Below are 16,911 nucleotides of genomic sequence, written 5' to 3' on the forward strand. Positions count from 1 at the left end.
CAGGGGGGGGGCACTGGCAGGCAGCGCAGGGGGGGGGCACTGGCAGGCAGCGCAGGGGGGGGGGCACTGGCAGGCAGCGCAGGGGGGGGGACTGGCAGGGGGGGCACTGGCAGGCAGCGCAGGGGGGGCACTGGCAGGCAGCGTAGAGGGGGGGCACTGGCAGGCAGCGCAGGGGGGGCCACTGGCAGGCAGCGCAGGGGGGGCCACTGGCAGGCAGCGCAGGGGGGGCCACTGGCAGGCAGCGCAGGGGGGGGGCACTGGCAGGCAGCGCAGGGGGGGGGCCACTGGCAGGCAGCGCAGGGGGGGGGGCCACTGGCAGGCAGCGCAGGCGGGGGCCACTGGCAGGCAGCGCAGGCGGGGGCCACTGGCAGGCAGCGCAGGGGGGGCACTGGCAGGCAGCGCAGGGGGGGGCACTGGCAGGCAGTGCGGGCGGGGGCACTGGCAGGCAGTGCGGGGGGGCACTGGCAGGCAGCGCGGGGGGGGCACTGGCAGGCAGCGCGGGGGGGGGCACTGGCAGGCAGCGCAGGGGGGGGGGGCCACTGGCAGGCAGCGCAGGGGGGGCCACTGGCAGGCAGCGCAGGGGGGGCCACTGGCAGGCAGCACTGATAATCAGGACACTCTCCTCTCCTCACGTGCTGTCTTTGTGAGGAGAGGATTACCGATAACCAGTAAATCCTGTTTACATAGTAAAGAGCCGGCTCTTTACCCAGATCTGTGATCAGCAGTGTCCAATGCTGATGAGCGGCGCAGATCACTGCCGATGTGCAACCGCGCTGTAGCCTTCATTTCAGCTATAGTGCAGTTGTGAAGGGGTTGGGGGGCCTGTATGACCACTAAAAAGGACATAAATCTGCAATCCCAGGCTAAAAAATAAAAAGGAGCCAGTGAAATGCAAATGCTATCCAAGGAACACTGGAGACAAGATCAAGGCTGCATTCACACTATGTGCAGTCACCGTCATTTTACTGACTGTAAAACGCCAGTCACTGCAAGGATACAGAGAAAACAATTGTTTTTCTGACCTGGCAGTATGTTTGAAAACAGGTGCATGCAGGATGCTGCTCTCCGTATCAGGTGGCTTGTGAGAGGGATCTGGAGATAACCCCCTGAGGCGGAGGACTGGAGGAAATGGAGCTCACAAATCCACAAAAGGTACCCTTAACCACTTCAACGCCGGAGGATTTGGCTGCCCAATGATCAGGCTATTTTTTGCTATTCGGCACTGTGTCGCTTTAACTGACAATTGCGCGGTCGTGCGACGTGGCTCCCAAACAAAATGTACTAAACAAATAAAAAAAAGACTGGGGAAAAAAAAAAAAAGTTTATTTTGTTTCGGTTATAACATTTTGTAAATAAGTGCTTTTTCTCCTTCACTGACGGGCACTGATAAGGCGGCACCGGTTAGGTGGCACTGACAATGGGCACTGACGGGCATTGATAGGCGACACTGACGGGTACTGAAAGGCTGCACTGATGGGTACTTATGAGTGGCACTGATAGGCAGCACAGCTGGGCACTGATACATGGCACTGATGGGCATCACTGATGCCACTGGCAGGCATTGGGGATGGGCACTGATTGGTAGCTGCTTTGGGACGGATTGGCATTTCCCTGGTGATCTAGAGTGGCATACCTGGTGGTCTAGTCGCAGTGGTCATCAACCCTGTCCTACAGGGCCCACTAACAGGCCAGGTTTGCAAGATAACTGAAATACATCACAGGTGATATCATTTTCTGCTCAGTGATTGCAGTATTCTAGACTGCATCTCCCCAAGGTAATACATAAAACCTGGCCTGTTAGTGGGCCCTGCAGGACAGGGTTGATGACCACTGCTCTACTGTGATGGCCATACCTGGTGGTCCTAGCGGCATCCTGGTGGTCCTGGGCAGGCATTCGAGGGGGGGCTGCGCTGATGAACAATCAGCACAGACCCTCCCATGTCAGGAGAGCAGCCGATCGGCTCTCCTCTACTCCCGTCTGTCAGATGCGAGTGAGGAAAAGCCGATCAACGGCTCTTCCTGTTTACATCGTGATCAGCCGTGATTGGACACGGCTGATCACGTGGTAAACAGCATCCGTCAGAAGCTCTTTACCAAGATCGGTGTAGCGGTGTGTCAGACTAACACGCCGCACTACCGTTTGCCGCGGTGCGTGCCCCCACGTCATATGATGCCCAGTCAGGAAAAATGAACCATAGCAGAATGCCGGCCGGCAAGTGGTTGATATTATACATAAATCTTTGTAAATATACATATAACATTTCTTGTTAAAAAAAAATAATATACATATAAAAGATAGATATATATTAAACAGAATTAAAGATCCTGCGTGCTACATATAAAAGTTTTTTTTGTGTTTCTTATTTACCTGTCCGACCCAAGATAACCCACCTATTTCCGGCCCTCTGCGCCTAGCGGAGTGATTGGGGGCAACTTCAATCTGTTTGGGTTTATATGTATATCTAACTTAGAGACTGCAACCTCCGTCCCTTTTATCCTGTCTGTTGGGCGGTCAATTGGGCCCTTTGGGCCAGATTCACAAACGAGATACGACGGCGTATCTACTGATACGCCGTTGTATCTCTGTTTCTAACTATGCGACTGATTCATAGAATCAGTTACGCATAGCTAGCCCTAAGATCCGACAGGTGTAATTGAATTACACGGTCGGATCTTAAGGATGCAATTCTAGGCCGGCCGCTAGGTGGCGAGGCCATTGCGGCCGGCGTAGAATATGCAAATGAATACTTACGGCGATCCCCGAACGTCCCGTCGATCTAACTCTACGTCGTTTCCGTCGAGTTACGCCACGTAAAACTAGGGCTGAGCCCTAGTTGTCTTAAGCCATGTTAAGTATGGTCGTCATTCCCGCGTCGAAATTTAAACATCAACGTCGTTTGCCTAAGACGTCAGTGAATGGCGCTGGACGCCATTTACGTTAACGTCTAAGCAAATGACGTTGGTGCGACGTCAGTTAGCGCAATGCACGTCGGGTAATTTACCCGACGGAGCATGCGCAGTACGTCAGGCGCGGGAGCGCGCCTAATTTAAATTAGGTTTTGCCCCATTCGATTGGGCCCGCCTTGCGCCGGACGGATTTAGGATACACCGCCGCAAATTTCCAGGTAAGTGCTTTGTGGATCGGGCACTAACTTGGGAAATTTGCGGCGGTGTAACTTAAATCGTTTAAGTTACGTTGCGCCCGGGCTACGTGAATCTGGCCCTTTGTCTTTAGTAATGCCTAAATGTATGGTTGGACAGCATTGTATATTTTCTCCATCTTTTTGTTGTTGTACAATGGAAAACTTTTTCTATATGAATAAATAAAGATTATTTAAATAAAATAAAATAAAGTGACTTACCACCTGTCCCCAGCACTTTGAGAAGCTCGAAATTCTCGATCCCAACTTTCTCGGCATGCCCCGTCAGGTTTGCTGTAAAATAAAAGAGAGCGAGAGACAGCAGCGATGACACCGAGTTCATCAGGCGGCCAAGTGAATTACAACCCTCAGCCCAGTCATGGACTATCTACATCAGCGCTCACACACATCGATCCAGAAATATATGAAATATGTCCAGCCGTACATCAAAGACTCTAATCCAATAACACCTACCGATCGCATTCGATCACCGGTGGATTAATTAAAAAAATAAATAAAAGAGAATTTATTATCAAACGGAGCTAAAAAGGGCTGAATCATCGTCTCCTGCTAATTAGTTATTGGACTGTAGTGCAGACTCACCACTTTGCAAAAAACATAAAATGTACTGACACAAAAAATTATGATGATCAGCGGAGTGAAGTCCTTTCCAGACCTCATAGGGGGGGGGGGGGGGATTCAACTTGCTGAATGACGACACTCTCTGATAACTACAAGTTAGACATTTTGGAGCCGATTTACTCATGGCAAATAGGCTTTGCACATTCATTTTCACTCTGAAAGGGAATTTTCCTTCAGCTTGGGTGAATGCGGTGAAAATCCACCTTGTAATATATACTCAATTATGTATAAGGGAGATAAAAAAAAAACTGTAGGTCCACAAATTATTTTTATTTTTTTAAATAAATGAATAAAATTAAAGGGGAGTTCCACCCACAATTTCACTTTTTAAATATAAATACCCCTGTAATACACAAGCTTAATGTATTCTAGTAAAGTAAGTCTGTAAACTAAGGTCCGTTTTGTTAGGTTGTTACAGCATTTAGATAGTTTATAATCTAGAAATAGACCGTGGCCATCTTAAGTGTGGGCATCATGAAGCCAGACTGTATGACTTCCTGGATTTCAGCTTTGCATATCTCGCACATGCTCAGTGCACAAGCAATGTAATAGGTTTCAGTCAGGTTTGCAAAGACTACTGGGAAACATGATGCCTATCCCAGAAACCCTTGCAAATAGCCTAGGCAAATAAGGAGGAGGAAGTAATGAAGGACTACAAAATAAAGGTATTTACAAGCAACAAATTAAATAAAAATTGTCCATTCTGAACACTATGAGATTAGAGCATGCAGCACAGACAAACATAAAAAAATGGGTGGAACTCCACTTTAAAATACTGCATATACACTTGAGTATAAGGGACTCAGGGAGCGCTAAATGTCTGTGGGTTAGGGGCGCAAATTTGTCTTGCCTTGGGTGCTGACAACCCACGCTACAAAAAATAATAATTTCTGTTAGGGGTCCCCACAACTTGGGAAATTTTATGAAGGGGTCACGACACTAGAAAGGTTGAGAACCACTGCTCTAGGGCGTCTGAAATATATATATACACACACACACATATATACAGTAAAACCTTGGATTGCGAGCATAATTGGTTCCAGAAACATGCTTGTAATCCAAAGCACTTGTATATCAAAGCATTTTTTTTACAGGGTATAAAAGAGAAGAGAGGATCCTCTAAGTGTAGCAATAAGTTTATAAATGTTGTACCTTCATTAAATGTAACCAAATTGCTACACTTAGAGGCGCCTCTCTTTTATACCCAGTTGCGTCATGACGCTAATCTTATATGAAGACATCGCTTGTATATCAAGGCAAAAATTATTAAAAAATGTTGCTCGCCTTGCAAAACGCTCTCAAACCAAGTTACTCTCAAACCAAGGTTTTACTGTATATATAATGTTTGGGGGTTCTAAGTAATTTTCTAGGAAAAAAAAAAAAACACAGATTTTAACTTGTAAACAACAAAGTTTGAAAAATAGGCATGGTCCTTAAGTGGTTAAAGAACACAACATACAGGGATATGGGAAATAATTATAGACACTGACACTCGTACACCTACAGAGGTTGAACTGGATGGACTAATTGTCTTTATTCAACATTACATACTATGTAACTCTATATGTTGTTTACTACAGATAGCCCATCTTCCATCCTCCCTGCCCAAGTGCTCCCCCCCCCTCTCCCCATCATTCCTTTCCCACACACCATTGCTCTCTTTCTGTTAAGAGTTCATTTGTGCCTACTTACGAAGGATTGTCAGTTTTAATATGCTTCTACTTGATGAAAAATGTGCTCATTATTATTCTTGTTATCCATTCCCAATTACCGCTATATATGTCTTTATAAGTACCTGTTTGCTACCAGCTGCGCTTCACATGAATCTTAAAGAGGAAGTAAACCCCCCCCCCCTAAAAAACGTGGGGGGGGGAAATCCTGCAAGAGAAAGGCATAATGAGCTAGTATGCATAGCATACTAGCTCATTATGTGGCACTTACCCGAGATCGAACCTGTCCTCATTCCCTCCGCCGCCACCGCCATATTCCCTTGCATCTTCTTCCTGTTATCGCCGCTCCGGCACTGTGATTGGCCGGAGCGTAGATGATGTCACTCCCACGCATGCGCGCAAAACTGTCAAGCGCGGAAATACGGCATTAACCCCAATAATGTCATTCACAAAAACAGCACGCTCAGTGCGCCTGCACCGTTGCCTACGGTGAGCATGCGCCGTAGACATCGGTGCGCATGCGCCGTAAACATCGGCGCCTGTCATTATTGTAAATATCTTTTTCTTGCACCTACAGGTAAGCCTTAATCTAGGCTCACCTGTATGTGGTTTTCATTCAGAAATTACATTCATTTTAAAACTGAATGTTAAAAGCAAGTGAAAAAACAACATTCTTTCATTGAACGAATGTACAAAGATGTTTCGTATTATTAGTATATTTACAGTAGCGATTATTTGTTCATTTTGTACTATAAAAGGGCTAATTTTCATTTTTTTTAACCCCATTATGTTACTGGACGATTAATCAATTATAAAAATAGTAATCGATTAATTCCATAATCAATTCGTTGTCGGTTAATCGATTAGTTATTTCGGCCCTAAAAGGGAACCCTGTATATGTACGGGATTTTGCTCAACGGTGCCATTGTGCCGCAAGCCAATCGGGAAGCAGTTAAAGTGGAGCTCCACCAAGTAAAAAATAAATAAAAAAAATCTAAAATGCTGCAAAAAAAAATAAAAAGTACATACCTGAAGTGCCTGTTGCTAGGCAGATCGTCCTAATCTGCCACTTCCTGATTTGAGGTCCATCTTCTTTCTTCTGCTCCTCGGCTGCCAGCTGGAGAATGGGGGAGCGGTGTCATCTGAGACCTTGTGTGTGTCCCAGGAGACATCACCCATTCACGTCACGCCACGCGGCTCGCGCAGTAGGGAATCGGGCGGTAAAGCCGTAAGGCTTCACTTCCTGATTCCCTCACTGAGGATGGCGGCAGGGGGCAGCCGAGACCCGAGCGAATGCTCGGCTTCGGCTGCCGTCATCGCGGGCACCCTGGACAGGTAAGTCTCCTTATCAAAAGTCAGCAGCTACAGCGTTAGTAGCTGCTGACTTTTTTTTTAAACCGCTTTAAGTTTAGGTCAGAATTAGGGCTTGGGTTAGTGGTTAATATTTTATTTGTCTTATTTATTTATGTTAGGGTGTTAATACTACTACTACTGCATGAATAAATACATATAAAAAATACACAAATAAAATGAAATCATAAATAAATAATACAATAAATGAATACAATGTAATAATAATTATTATTATTAACCCATAAACAAATAAAATAATAATGAACACCATAACACAAAATAAATGATTTCTATTATTAAAAATAATATAAAATTATCATGATTATTATTATCAATAAAAAATGTTGCTTGGGTGTTTATTATTTAATATTTTTTTATTAAAGTTAGAGGTCAATTAATAATTTATTTAATTTTTTATCATGATTTTACTCATTTGTGTATTTATTTTACATGTATTTATTCATATATTATAACTTTTTTTTTTTTTTTTTTTACAGTTTTGCATTTGAGCGGAAAATCGTGGGACAAAACACGCAAAAACGAACAAAAACACACATTTCCATTCATTTTTATGGGGAAAAAAAAATACGCAAAATTTCACAAATCTGCCCAATTTGAGCTACAAAGAAAGCTTTAGAACATGTTTGAGCTTGGGGCATTTGGTTTCAGGCAACTTAAGGCGTTTGTGTTGACAGGCTGTTGTCGGAAAATCCAACCTTTTGTACGCTCCATCGGACAATTGTTTTAGGATATTCCGCCAAAAAATGTTGGATTGCATGCTTTATCTGAACGTGTGTACAGACGTCCTTCTGAAAAAATCCAAAGTACAAACACGCATGCTCAGAAGCAATGCTAACCATAACACAATAGCAGACCAAAAAAAAAAAAAAAATTTAAAAATGCAAATCGCAGTAAAATTTGCATTTTTTTAAGGTTATTAACAGATTAATCGAAACAATAAATCGGCCAACGAATCGATTATGAAAATAATCGTTAGTTGCAGCCCTACTTGTAACACTAACGAGTAGTGGTGCAATGGATCGGATCCGTGATCCGAACGGGTCGACCTTTTCGGATCGGCACAGAACGCGATCCGCGGAGCGCACTGCTGCCTCGGCCTTAGGAAAGGCCGCGGCTTCGGCCTAGCTCCGGAGCGGTCGGCCATCTTGGTACACCCGGCGGCGGCTGCCTAGGTGCGCGCTGACGTCATCACCCCTCCCTCATCTGCTCGTGGATCTTCTAGCCGGCTATTCTGCAAGAGCGCGTCAATTACAGTGAGTTTTGGCAATGTTGGACTGGCTATTACAGTGATTAGTGGGGGCAATGTTGGACTGGGTATTACAGTGCTTAGTGGGGGCAATGTTGGACTGGCTATTACAGTGATTAGTGGGGGCAATGGTGGACATTACATTGATGAGTGGGGGCAATGGTGGACATTACATTGATGAGTGGGGGCAATGGTGGATGACTGGATGTTACAGTGAGGTGGGGGCAATGGTGGATGTTACAGTGAGGTGGGGGCAATGGTGGATGTTACAGTGAGGCGGGGGCAATGGTGGATGTTACCGTGAGGCGGGGGCAATGGTGGATGTTACCGTGAGGCGGGGGCAATGGTGGATGTTACCGTGAGGCGGGGGCAATGGTGGATGTTACCGTGAGGCGGGGGAAATGGTGGATGTTACCGTGAGGTGGGGGCAATGGTGGATGTTACAGTGAGGTGGGGGCAATGGTGGACGTTACCGTGAGGTGGGGGCAATGGTGAATGTGACCGTGAGGCGGGGGCAATGGTGGATGTTACCGTGAGGCGGGGGCAATGGTGGATGTTACCGTGAGGTGGGGGCAATTGTGGATGTTATAGTGAGGTGGGGGCAATGGTGGAGGTTACCGTGAGGTGGGGGCAATGGTGGACGTTACCGTGAGGTGGGGGCAATGGTGGATGTTACCGTGAGGTGGGGGCAATGGTGGATGTTACCGTGAGGTGGGGGCAATGGTGGATGTTACCGTGAGGTGGGGGCAATGGTGGAGGTTACCGTGAGGTGGGGGCAATGGTGGATGTTATAGTGAGGTGGGGGCAATAATTTTTTTTTTTGCTGATCCGAAAAATGATCCGAGGATCGATCCGATCCGTGAGTTTTTTGATCCGTTGCACCCCTACTAACGAGTCACATGACACCGGGGAGGGAAAATGGCTAATTGGGCCCAATCTGGACATAGGGGCCTGAAAGTGATCTATGTTCTGAAAGGCCGGCAGCAAGCAGAAGACTTGAGGATGTTGAACGTTTATACGGGCTGCGAATGACTGCGAGAACTAGAAGCTGATCTGGGGATCCCCAAAAAAAAAAAAAAACGTCTGCGTCGTTTGCGAGATTTTGACGCAGGATCTTGGCATGAAATGCGCCGCTGCAAAATTAGTTCTGCGACTTCTGCTACCTTAGTACAGTGGGCCAGATCAACAAAAGGGATACAACGGCGTATCTGCTGATACGCCGTCGCATCCCTGTTTCTATCTATGCGACTGATCCACAGAATCGGTTACGCATAGATAGGCAGAAGATCCGAAAGGTGTAATAGTCGGATCTTAGGATGCAGTACCGCGGCCGCCGCTGGGGGCATTTCTCGTCGTAATCCAGCGTCGGGTATGCAAATTAGCACTTACGGAGATCCACAAACCTTTTTCCCTTCGTTAAGTCGCCGTAAGTGTTAGTTTGCCGTCGCAAAATTAGGGCTGCTTTTACAAAGTGTAAACTTGGTACACCATGTAAAAGTATACCCTTCTTTCCCGCGTCGCTGTCAAATTTTTTTTTACATTTTTTTTTTCCCCGCCGCATCTCTTTTTTACACGTCGCGATTCACAAAACTCGGCGTAACGTAACGTAACCAAAGCACGTTGGGAAAATAGCGTCGGGAGCATGCGCAGTACGTCCGGCGCGGGAGCGCGCCTAATTTAAATGGGACTAGCCCCATTTGAATTGGCCCGCCTTGCGCCGGACGGATTTAGGATACACGGCCGCAAATTTCAAGGTAAGTGCTTTGTGGATCGGGCGGTGTAACCTAAATAGGTTACGTTCCGCTGCGCCGCCTGGCTGTGGATCTGGCCCAATATTCCTTGTAATTATCGTCCATAAATGTCTCTATTTTCCATATTACATGGCGGAACGCTTTCGGGACAGACCTTGTATGTATACGAAAATAGAGGAGATTTCACTTTCCTTCCAAATATGCCCTCCGATCACAATAATAATAACATGTTCCCCAATTACAATGAAGTCAAATCACACTAGATTTTATTCAGCACAGTTTTCCAGGCTTGGGTTCCTCAGCCATCTGCAGCTGCACAAACCTCGGGAGGACGCGGCATACAGCTTGGAAACGCAGCGGACAGAAAAAGGAGAGGAGACAGTTAAACCCCGCAGCCCCTCTCCTCAACAACAAAATACTGATGGGAAAGTACAATGTGTCCTCGTGCAGGAAAAAAAAAAAAAATGCAATTAGAAGAAAAAATGATCAACAACTCCATTAAAACAATAATGAAGCAGTCAATACTTGAAAACACTACAGTGGAAGAATATTGTGGAAGTTGATTTTTTCCCTTCTGTGTCTCAATAAGTGGATCCGTTAAAAATTTACAAATCAAGGACAATCATTGTCGAGGCAGGTTATTGTCAAAATATACAGCGCTCAACACAAACATCAAATACAAAACATATGAGTAGAAAACAAAAATAGTAATGGAAAAAATAAATAAAATAGTAATGAAAAAATAAAATAAAATGGCAATGAAAAAAATAAATAAAATAGTAATGGAAAAAAAAAAAATAGTCATGAAAAAAAAAATAGTCATGAAAAAAATAAATAAAATAGCAATGAAAAAAATAAAATGGTAATGAAAAAAATAAATAAAGTAGTAATGAAATAAAAATAGTAATGAAAAAAATAAATAAAATAGTAATGAAAAAAATAAATAAAATGGTAATGAAAAAAATAAATAAAATAGTAATGAAAAAAAAAATAGTAATGAAAATATGTAATATAGTACAAAGTTTGTGCAATGTCCATACTAGGGCTGCAACTAACGATTATCATTTTCATCATCGATTAGTTGGCCGATTATTGATTAGATTAATCGCATAATAGCCTTAAAAATATATATATATATATATATATATATATATATATATATATATATATATATATATATATATATTTGCATTTTTAAACATTTTTGGGGCAAATTGTTGTTGGGCAGATTACAAAACACAAATTGCCGCAAAAACACATTACATGCTTTTCTGCAGCTTCTCCATTGAAGTATATTGAACCAAAAAAAAAAGAAACATGTAAATGAACTGTAATGTGTTTCTGCAAAAAGCACCAAAAAAACGAGATGTTTAGTAACATAATGGGGGTTAAAAAAACAAAAATAAGTACAAAAAGATCAAATAATCGCTACTGTAAGGGGTTAATTTTTTTACTGTGGGACAGTGAAAGTAATATTTACAGTAGCGATTTGCTTTTTTGTACTATAAAGGGCCAATTTTAGTTTTTTTAACCCCATTATGTTACTTTTAACCCCATTATTAATCGATTATGATAATTGTAATCGATTAATTTCATAATCGATTCGTTGTTTCGGCCCTAGTCCATACACCACCACCAAAATAAGTCCAAACAAGTGATGGTGATATCTTCTTATGCCTTGTACACACGATCGGAATTTCCAATGAAAAAAGTCAGACGGAATTTTTTCATCGGGTATTCCGACCGTGTGTGGGCCCAATCGGACTTTTTTTCCGTCGGAATTTAGAAATAGAACATGTTTTATTTTTTTCCGATTGGAAAAATCGTCTGTGTGGAACTCCGACGGAGAAAAAAAACATGCATGCTCAGAATCAAGTCGACGCATGCTCGGAAGCATTGAACTTCATTTTTCCTCGGCTCGGCGTAGTGTTTTACGTTACCGCGTTTTGGACGGTCAGAATTTGGTCTGACAGTGTGTATGCAAGACAGCTTGAACGGAATTCCGACAGGAAATTCCATTTGGATTTTCCCCCCATCGGAAATTCCGTTTGTGTGTACAGGGCATTAACCACTTGCTTACTGGGCACATATAACCCCTTCCTGACCAGAGGACTTTTTGCGATTCGGCACTGCGTCGCTTTAACTGACAATTGCGCGGTCGTGCGACGTGGCTCCCAAACAAAATTGGCGTCCTTTTTTTTCCCCACAAATAGAGTTTTCTTTTGGTGGTATTTGATCACCTCTGTGGTTTTTATTTTTTGCGCTATAAACAAAAATAGAGCGACAATTTAAAAAAAAAATAATAATATAATATGTTTTACTTGTTGCTATAATAAATAGTTCAATTTTTTCTTATTTTTTCTCAGTCTAGGCCGATATGTATTCTACATATTTTTGGTAAAAAAAAAAAAAATCACAATAAGCGACTGGTTTACGCAAAAGTTATAGCACCTACAAAATAGGAAACAGAATTATTATTTTTTTTTTTTTTACTAGTAATGGCGGCGATCTGCGATTTTTATCGGTACTGCGACATTATGGCGGACACATCGGACACTTTTGACACATTTTTGGCGCCATTCACATTTATACTGCGATCAGTGCTATAAATGAGGGAGGGGTTAAATGTGTACCCTGCATAGTGTTTCTAACTGTGGGGAGGGGGACTGACTGGGAGAGGTGACCGATCTGTGTCCCTATGTACAGGAGACACAGATCGGTCTCCTCTCTCCCTGACAGGGCATGGATCTCTGTGTTTACACACACAGATCCACGTCCTTGTCTCTGTAGCCGCCGATCGCGGGAGCCTGGCGGACATCGCGGCCGCCAGGCATCGGCATCCCAGTGATGCGTCGCGCTCGCGCGCCTCCCAGTGGCCAGGAGGAGCGGAGGCCGTAAAAAGACGGCGGCTCAGAGAATTAGAACCACCCTGCGGCCGTATAAAGTCGTACGGCCGTCGGGAAGTGGTTAAAGCGGAGTTCCAACTGTGTAAAAAAAATAAAAATAATTAACATTGTGTTTTAAGGCCCCTTTCACACTAGGCGGACTCCATCTCAGCGGGTCCGCCAGCTCAGCGGGAGATCTCTCCGCTGATCACCGCTGAGCCGGCAGACAACAAGTCCCTCTCTGCTCACTGAGCGGGGAGGGGCTTGTGCAGCGCCGCTGCCTCCTATGGAGAGATCTGATGAAAACGCACAGCATGTCCATTTTCATCATATCCCACCCGATCCGCCATAGACGGATGGCAACGTATCCGCCAACCAATCAATATACGCTTATTGCGATTTTTTACCAAAAATAGGTAGAAGAATACGTATCGGCCTAAACTGAGGAAAAATCTTTATTTTTTTTTAAATATTGGGATATTTATTATAGCAAAAAGTATAAAATATTGTTTTGTGTTTTTTTTTTTTTTTCAAAATTGAAGCCATCTTCTGTTTATAGCGCAAAAAACAAAAAAACACAGAGGTGATCAAATACCACCAAAATAAAGATCTATTTGCGGGGGAAAAAAGGACATCAAATTTTGTTTGGGTACAGCGTCGCACGACCGCGCAATTGTCAGTAAAAGCGACACCGTTGCAGGAAATCGCAAAAAATGGCCCCGGTCATTGGGCAGCCATCTCTTCTGGGGCTGAAGTGGTTATATATACTGGCTCAGTCCGTTTTAGGCTCAAATTTTTATCAGATGTCCCCCGAACAGTGGAGACAAGAAATCAAACTGACGAAATTCAAGAGGATTTAAAATAAAATAAAAAAAAAAAACACAATAAGAATTTGTGACAAAGTTGCCATATTCCAGATGGTCCATTTTCTGTTGCAGTTGTTCTTTGGAGAGCCGCGAAATTAAACATCACTTTATAATCACAGATGTGCCATAACGTCGAGCGGCACAGATGCTCAGCTCTCTGCAGAATATCACTGAATGGCTCCTTATGCCGAGCTTCTCAGACATCTCGGAAATGTTATGTGCGTCGCCTACACTGAACCAGAGCTGAAGGAGGAGGAATGGAGCCTATCCTGGCTGCACATTTAAAGGAAAATTACAATTTAACAAAAAAGAAATGTATATAAGTAGGGTTGTCCCGATACCACTTTTTTAGGACTGAGTACGAGTACCGATACTTTTTTTATGTACTCGCCGATACCGAATACCGATACTTTTTTTTAAATGTGTCCCCCCACATATGCAGCCATGTCCCCCCTACATATTCCAGCCATGTCCCCCCACATATTGCAGCCATGTCCCCCCTACATATTCCAGCCATGTCCCCCACATAATGCAGCCATGTCCCCCCACATATTGCAGCCATGTCCCCCCTACATATTCCAGCCATGTCCCCCCACATATTGCAGCCATGTCCCCCACATATTGCAGCCATGTCCCCCACATAATGCAGCCATGTCCCCCACATAATGCAGCCATGTCCCCCACATATTGCAGCCATGTCCCACACATATTCCAGCCATGTCCCCCACATATTCCAGCCATGTCCCCCACATATTCCAGCCATGACCCCCACATATTCCAGCCATGTCCCCCACATATTCCAGCCATGTCCCCCACATATTCCAGCCATGTCCCCCACATATTCCAGCCATGTCCCCCACATATTCCAGCCATGTCCCCCACATATTGCAGCCATGTCCCCCACATAATGCAGCCATGTCCCCCACATAATGCAGCCATGTCCCCCACATATTGCAGCCATGTCCCCCACATATTGCAGCCATGTCCCACACATATTCCAGCCATGTCCCCCAAATATTCCAGCCATGACCCCCACATATTCCAGCCATGACCCCCACATATTCCAGCCATGTCCCCCACATATTCCAGCCATGTCCCCCACATATTCCAGCCATGTCCCCCACATATTCCAGCCATGTCCCCCACATATTCCAGCCATGTCCCCCACATATTGCAGCCATGTTCCCCACATATTGCAGCCATGTCCCCCCACATATTGCAGCCATGTCCCCCCCACATAATGCAGCCATGTCCCCCACATATTCCAGCCATGTCCCCCACATATTCCAGCCATGTCCCCCACATATTCCAGCCATGTCCCCCACATAATGCAGCCATTTCCCCCACATATTGCAGCCATGTCCCCCACATATTGCAGCCATGTCCCCCACATATTGCAGCCATGTCCCCCCACATATTGCAGCCATGTCCCCCCACATATTGCAGCCATCTCCCCCACATATTCCAGCCATCTCCCCCACATATTCCAGCCATCTCCCCCACATATTCCAGCCATGTCCCCCACATATTCCAGCCATGTCCCCCACATATTCCAGCCATGTCCTCCACATATTCCAGCCATGTCCACCACATAATGCAGCCATGACCCCCACATATTCCAGCCATGTCCCCCACATAATGCAGCCATGTCCCCCACATATTCCAGCCATGTCCCCCACATATTCCAGCCATGTCCCCCCACATATTCCAGCCATGTCCCCCCACATATTGCAGCCATGTCCCCCCACATATTGCAGCCATGTCCCCCACATATTGCAGCCATGTTCCACATACCTTGATGATGCCGCACGTGCCGCGTTAATCAGCGTGCGGGGAACATTACAGCTTTCGTTTGAATACCTGCCGCGCATAGACACTCCCCCTTGCTCGGGATTGGACAGATCATCCGTCCAATCCCGCGCAAGGGGGAGTGTCTATACGCGGCGGGGATACAGCTATTCAAACGAAAGCTGTAATGTTCCCCGCACGCTGATTAGCGGCGGCTTTGCGGTTTGCGGGGGGGGGGGCAAGTATTCTATTTCAGTATCGGGGGTATTTGCGGGAGTACGAGTACTCCCTCAAATACTCCATATCGGTCCCGATACCGATACTGGTATCGGTATCGGGACAACCCTATATATAAGTATACAATTGCTATACAAGCCATTATGTAACTTGGCCCCTTTCACACTGGGGCGGGAGGCGCGGTGGCGGTATAGCGGCGCTATACCATCGGAATTGCCACGGGATTCGGCCACTAGCGGTGCGGTATTAACCCCCGCTAGCGGCCGATAAAGGGTTAATACCGCCCGCAATGCGCCTCTGTATTACCGCGGTTTCCTATTGTTTTAAATGGGAAGGAGCGGTGAAGGAGGGGTATACACGCCGCTCCTCTCGCCCCTCCAAGGAGATTGCAGGATTTTTTTTCTCTCCTGCCAGCGCATCGCCTCAGTGTGAAAGCCCTCCGGCTTTCACATTGAGATTGCTGGGCAGGAGTTTTTCAGGCGGTATTTAGGGGTTAAGTGTGACCTCATATGTGTTTCTAACTGTAGGGGGATGTCACTGATCGTCTTTCTGTTCGTCAGGGAACGGACGATCAATGACACTGCCACAGTGAAGAACAGGGAAGGTGTGTTTACACACACACCTCTCCCTGTTCTTCAGCTCCGGTGACCGATCGCGGGACACCGGGCGATCGGGTCCCGCGAGCACGGTCACGGAGCTTAGGACCGGGTCGCAAGCGCCGCCCTCGCGACCCCACGGCTGGGCTTAAAGACACACGTACAGGTACGTGATTGTGCCCAGCCGTGCCATTCTGCCGAAGTATATCGGCGTGAAGGGGTCATTAAAGCGGGGGTTCACCCTAAGAATTTTTTTTTTTTTCTAACATGCCATCTAGCATAGTAGTGTGAGCTACAGTATGCCTTTGTTTTATTTTTTTGCGCCGTACTCACTGTGATATCCCGGAGATAAGTTTCAGTCTAGTAGGCATTCCTAGTCAGAGGGGAACATGATTGACGGCCGGCTATGGCGCGTCACGCCTCACGGAAATAGCCGAAATAGGTCGTGGCTCTTCGAGGCGCCTGCGCAGTCAGCTCCGATGTCTGTGCGCAGGCGCCGTAAAGCGCCGAGTCCTACTCGGGAGGCGTGACGCACAATAGCTGGCCGTCAATCATTGTCCCCTCTGACTAGGAACGCCCATTCCCCGCGGGGAGCCTGAAACTTATCTCCGGGATTAAACAGTGAGTACGGCGCATTTAAAATAAATAAAGGCATACTGTAGCTCACGCTACTATGCTGTATTTCTTGCTAGAAACTTGCATTTAAGGGTGAACCA

At 45.6% G+C, this 16,911-nt stretch overlaps 1 protein-coding gene across 1 annotated transcript in view; it reads right to left on the bottom strand.

Annotated features, from left to right (window-relative positions):
- The window catches only part of RPS6KA5 (ribosomal protein S6 kinase A5), a 98,498-nt gene that overhangs the window by 67,165 nt on the left and 14,422 nt on the right, over positions 1–16,911 (bottom strand). Inside the window, exon 2 of the mRNA XM_040333907.1 lies at positions 3,363–3,434. Coding sequence (XP_040189841.1) covers positions 3,363–3,434 — 72 coding nt within the window. The remainder of the gene's footprint in view (positions 1–3,362; positions 3,435–16,911) is intronic.

Source organism: Rana temporaria, chromosome 13, assembly GCF_905171775.1.
Source record: "Rana temporaria chromosome 13, aRanTem1.1, whole genome shotgun sequence".
Taxonomy (NCBI): Eukaryota; Metazoa; Chordata; class Amphibia; order Anura; family Ranidae; genus Rana; species Rana temporaria.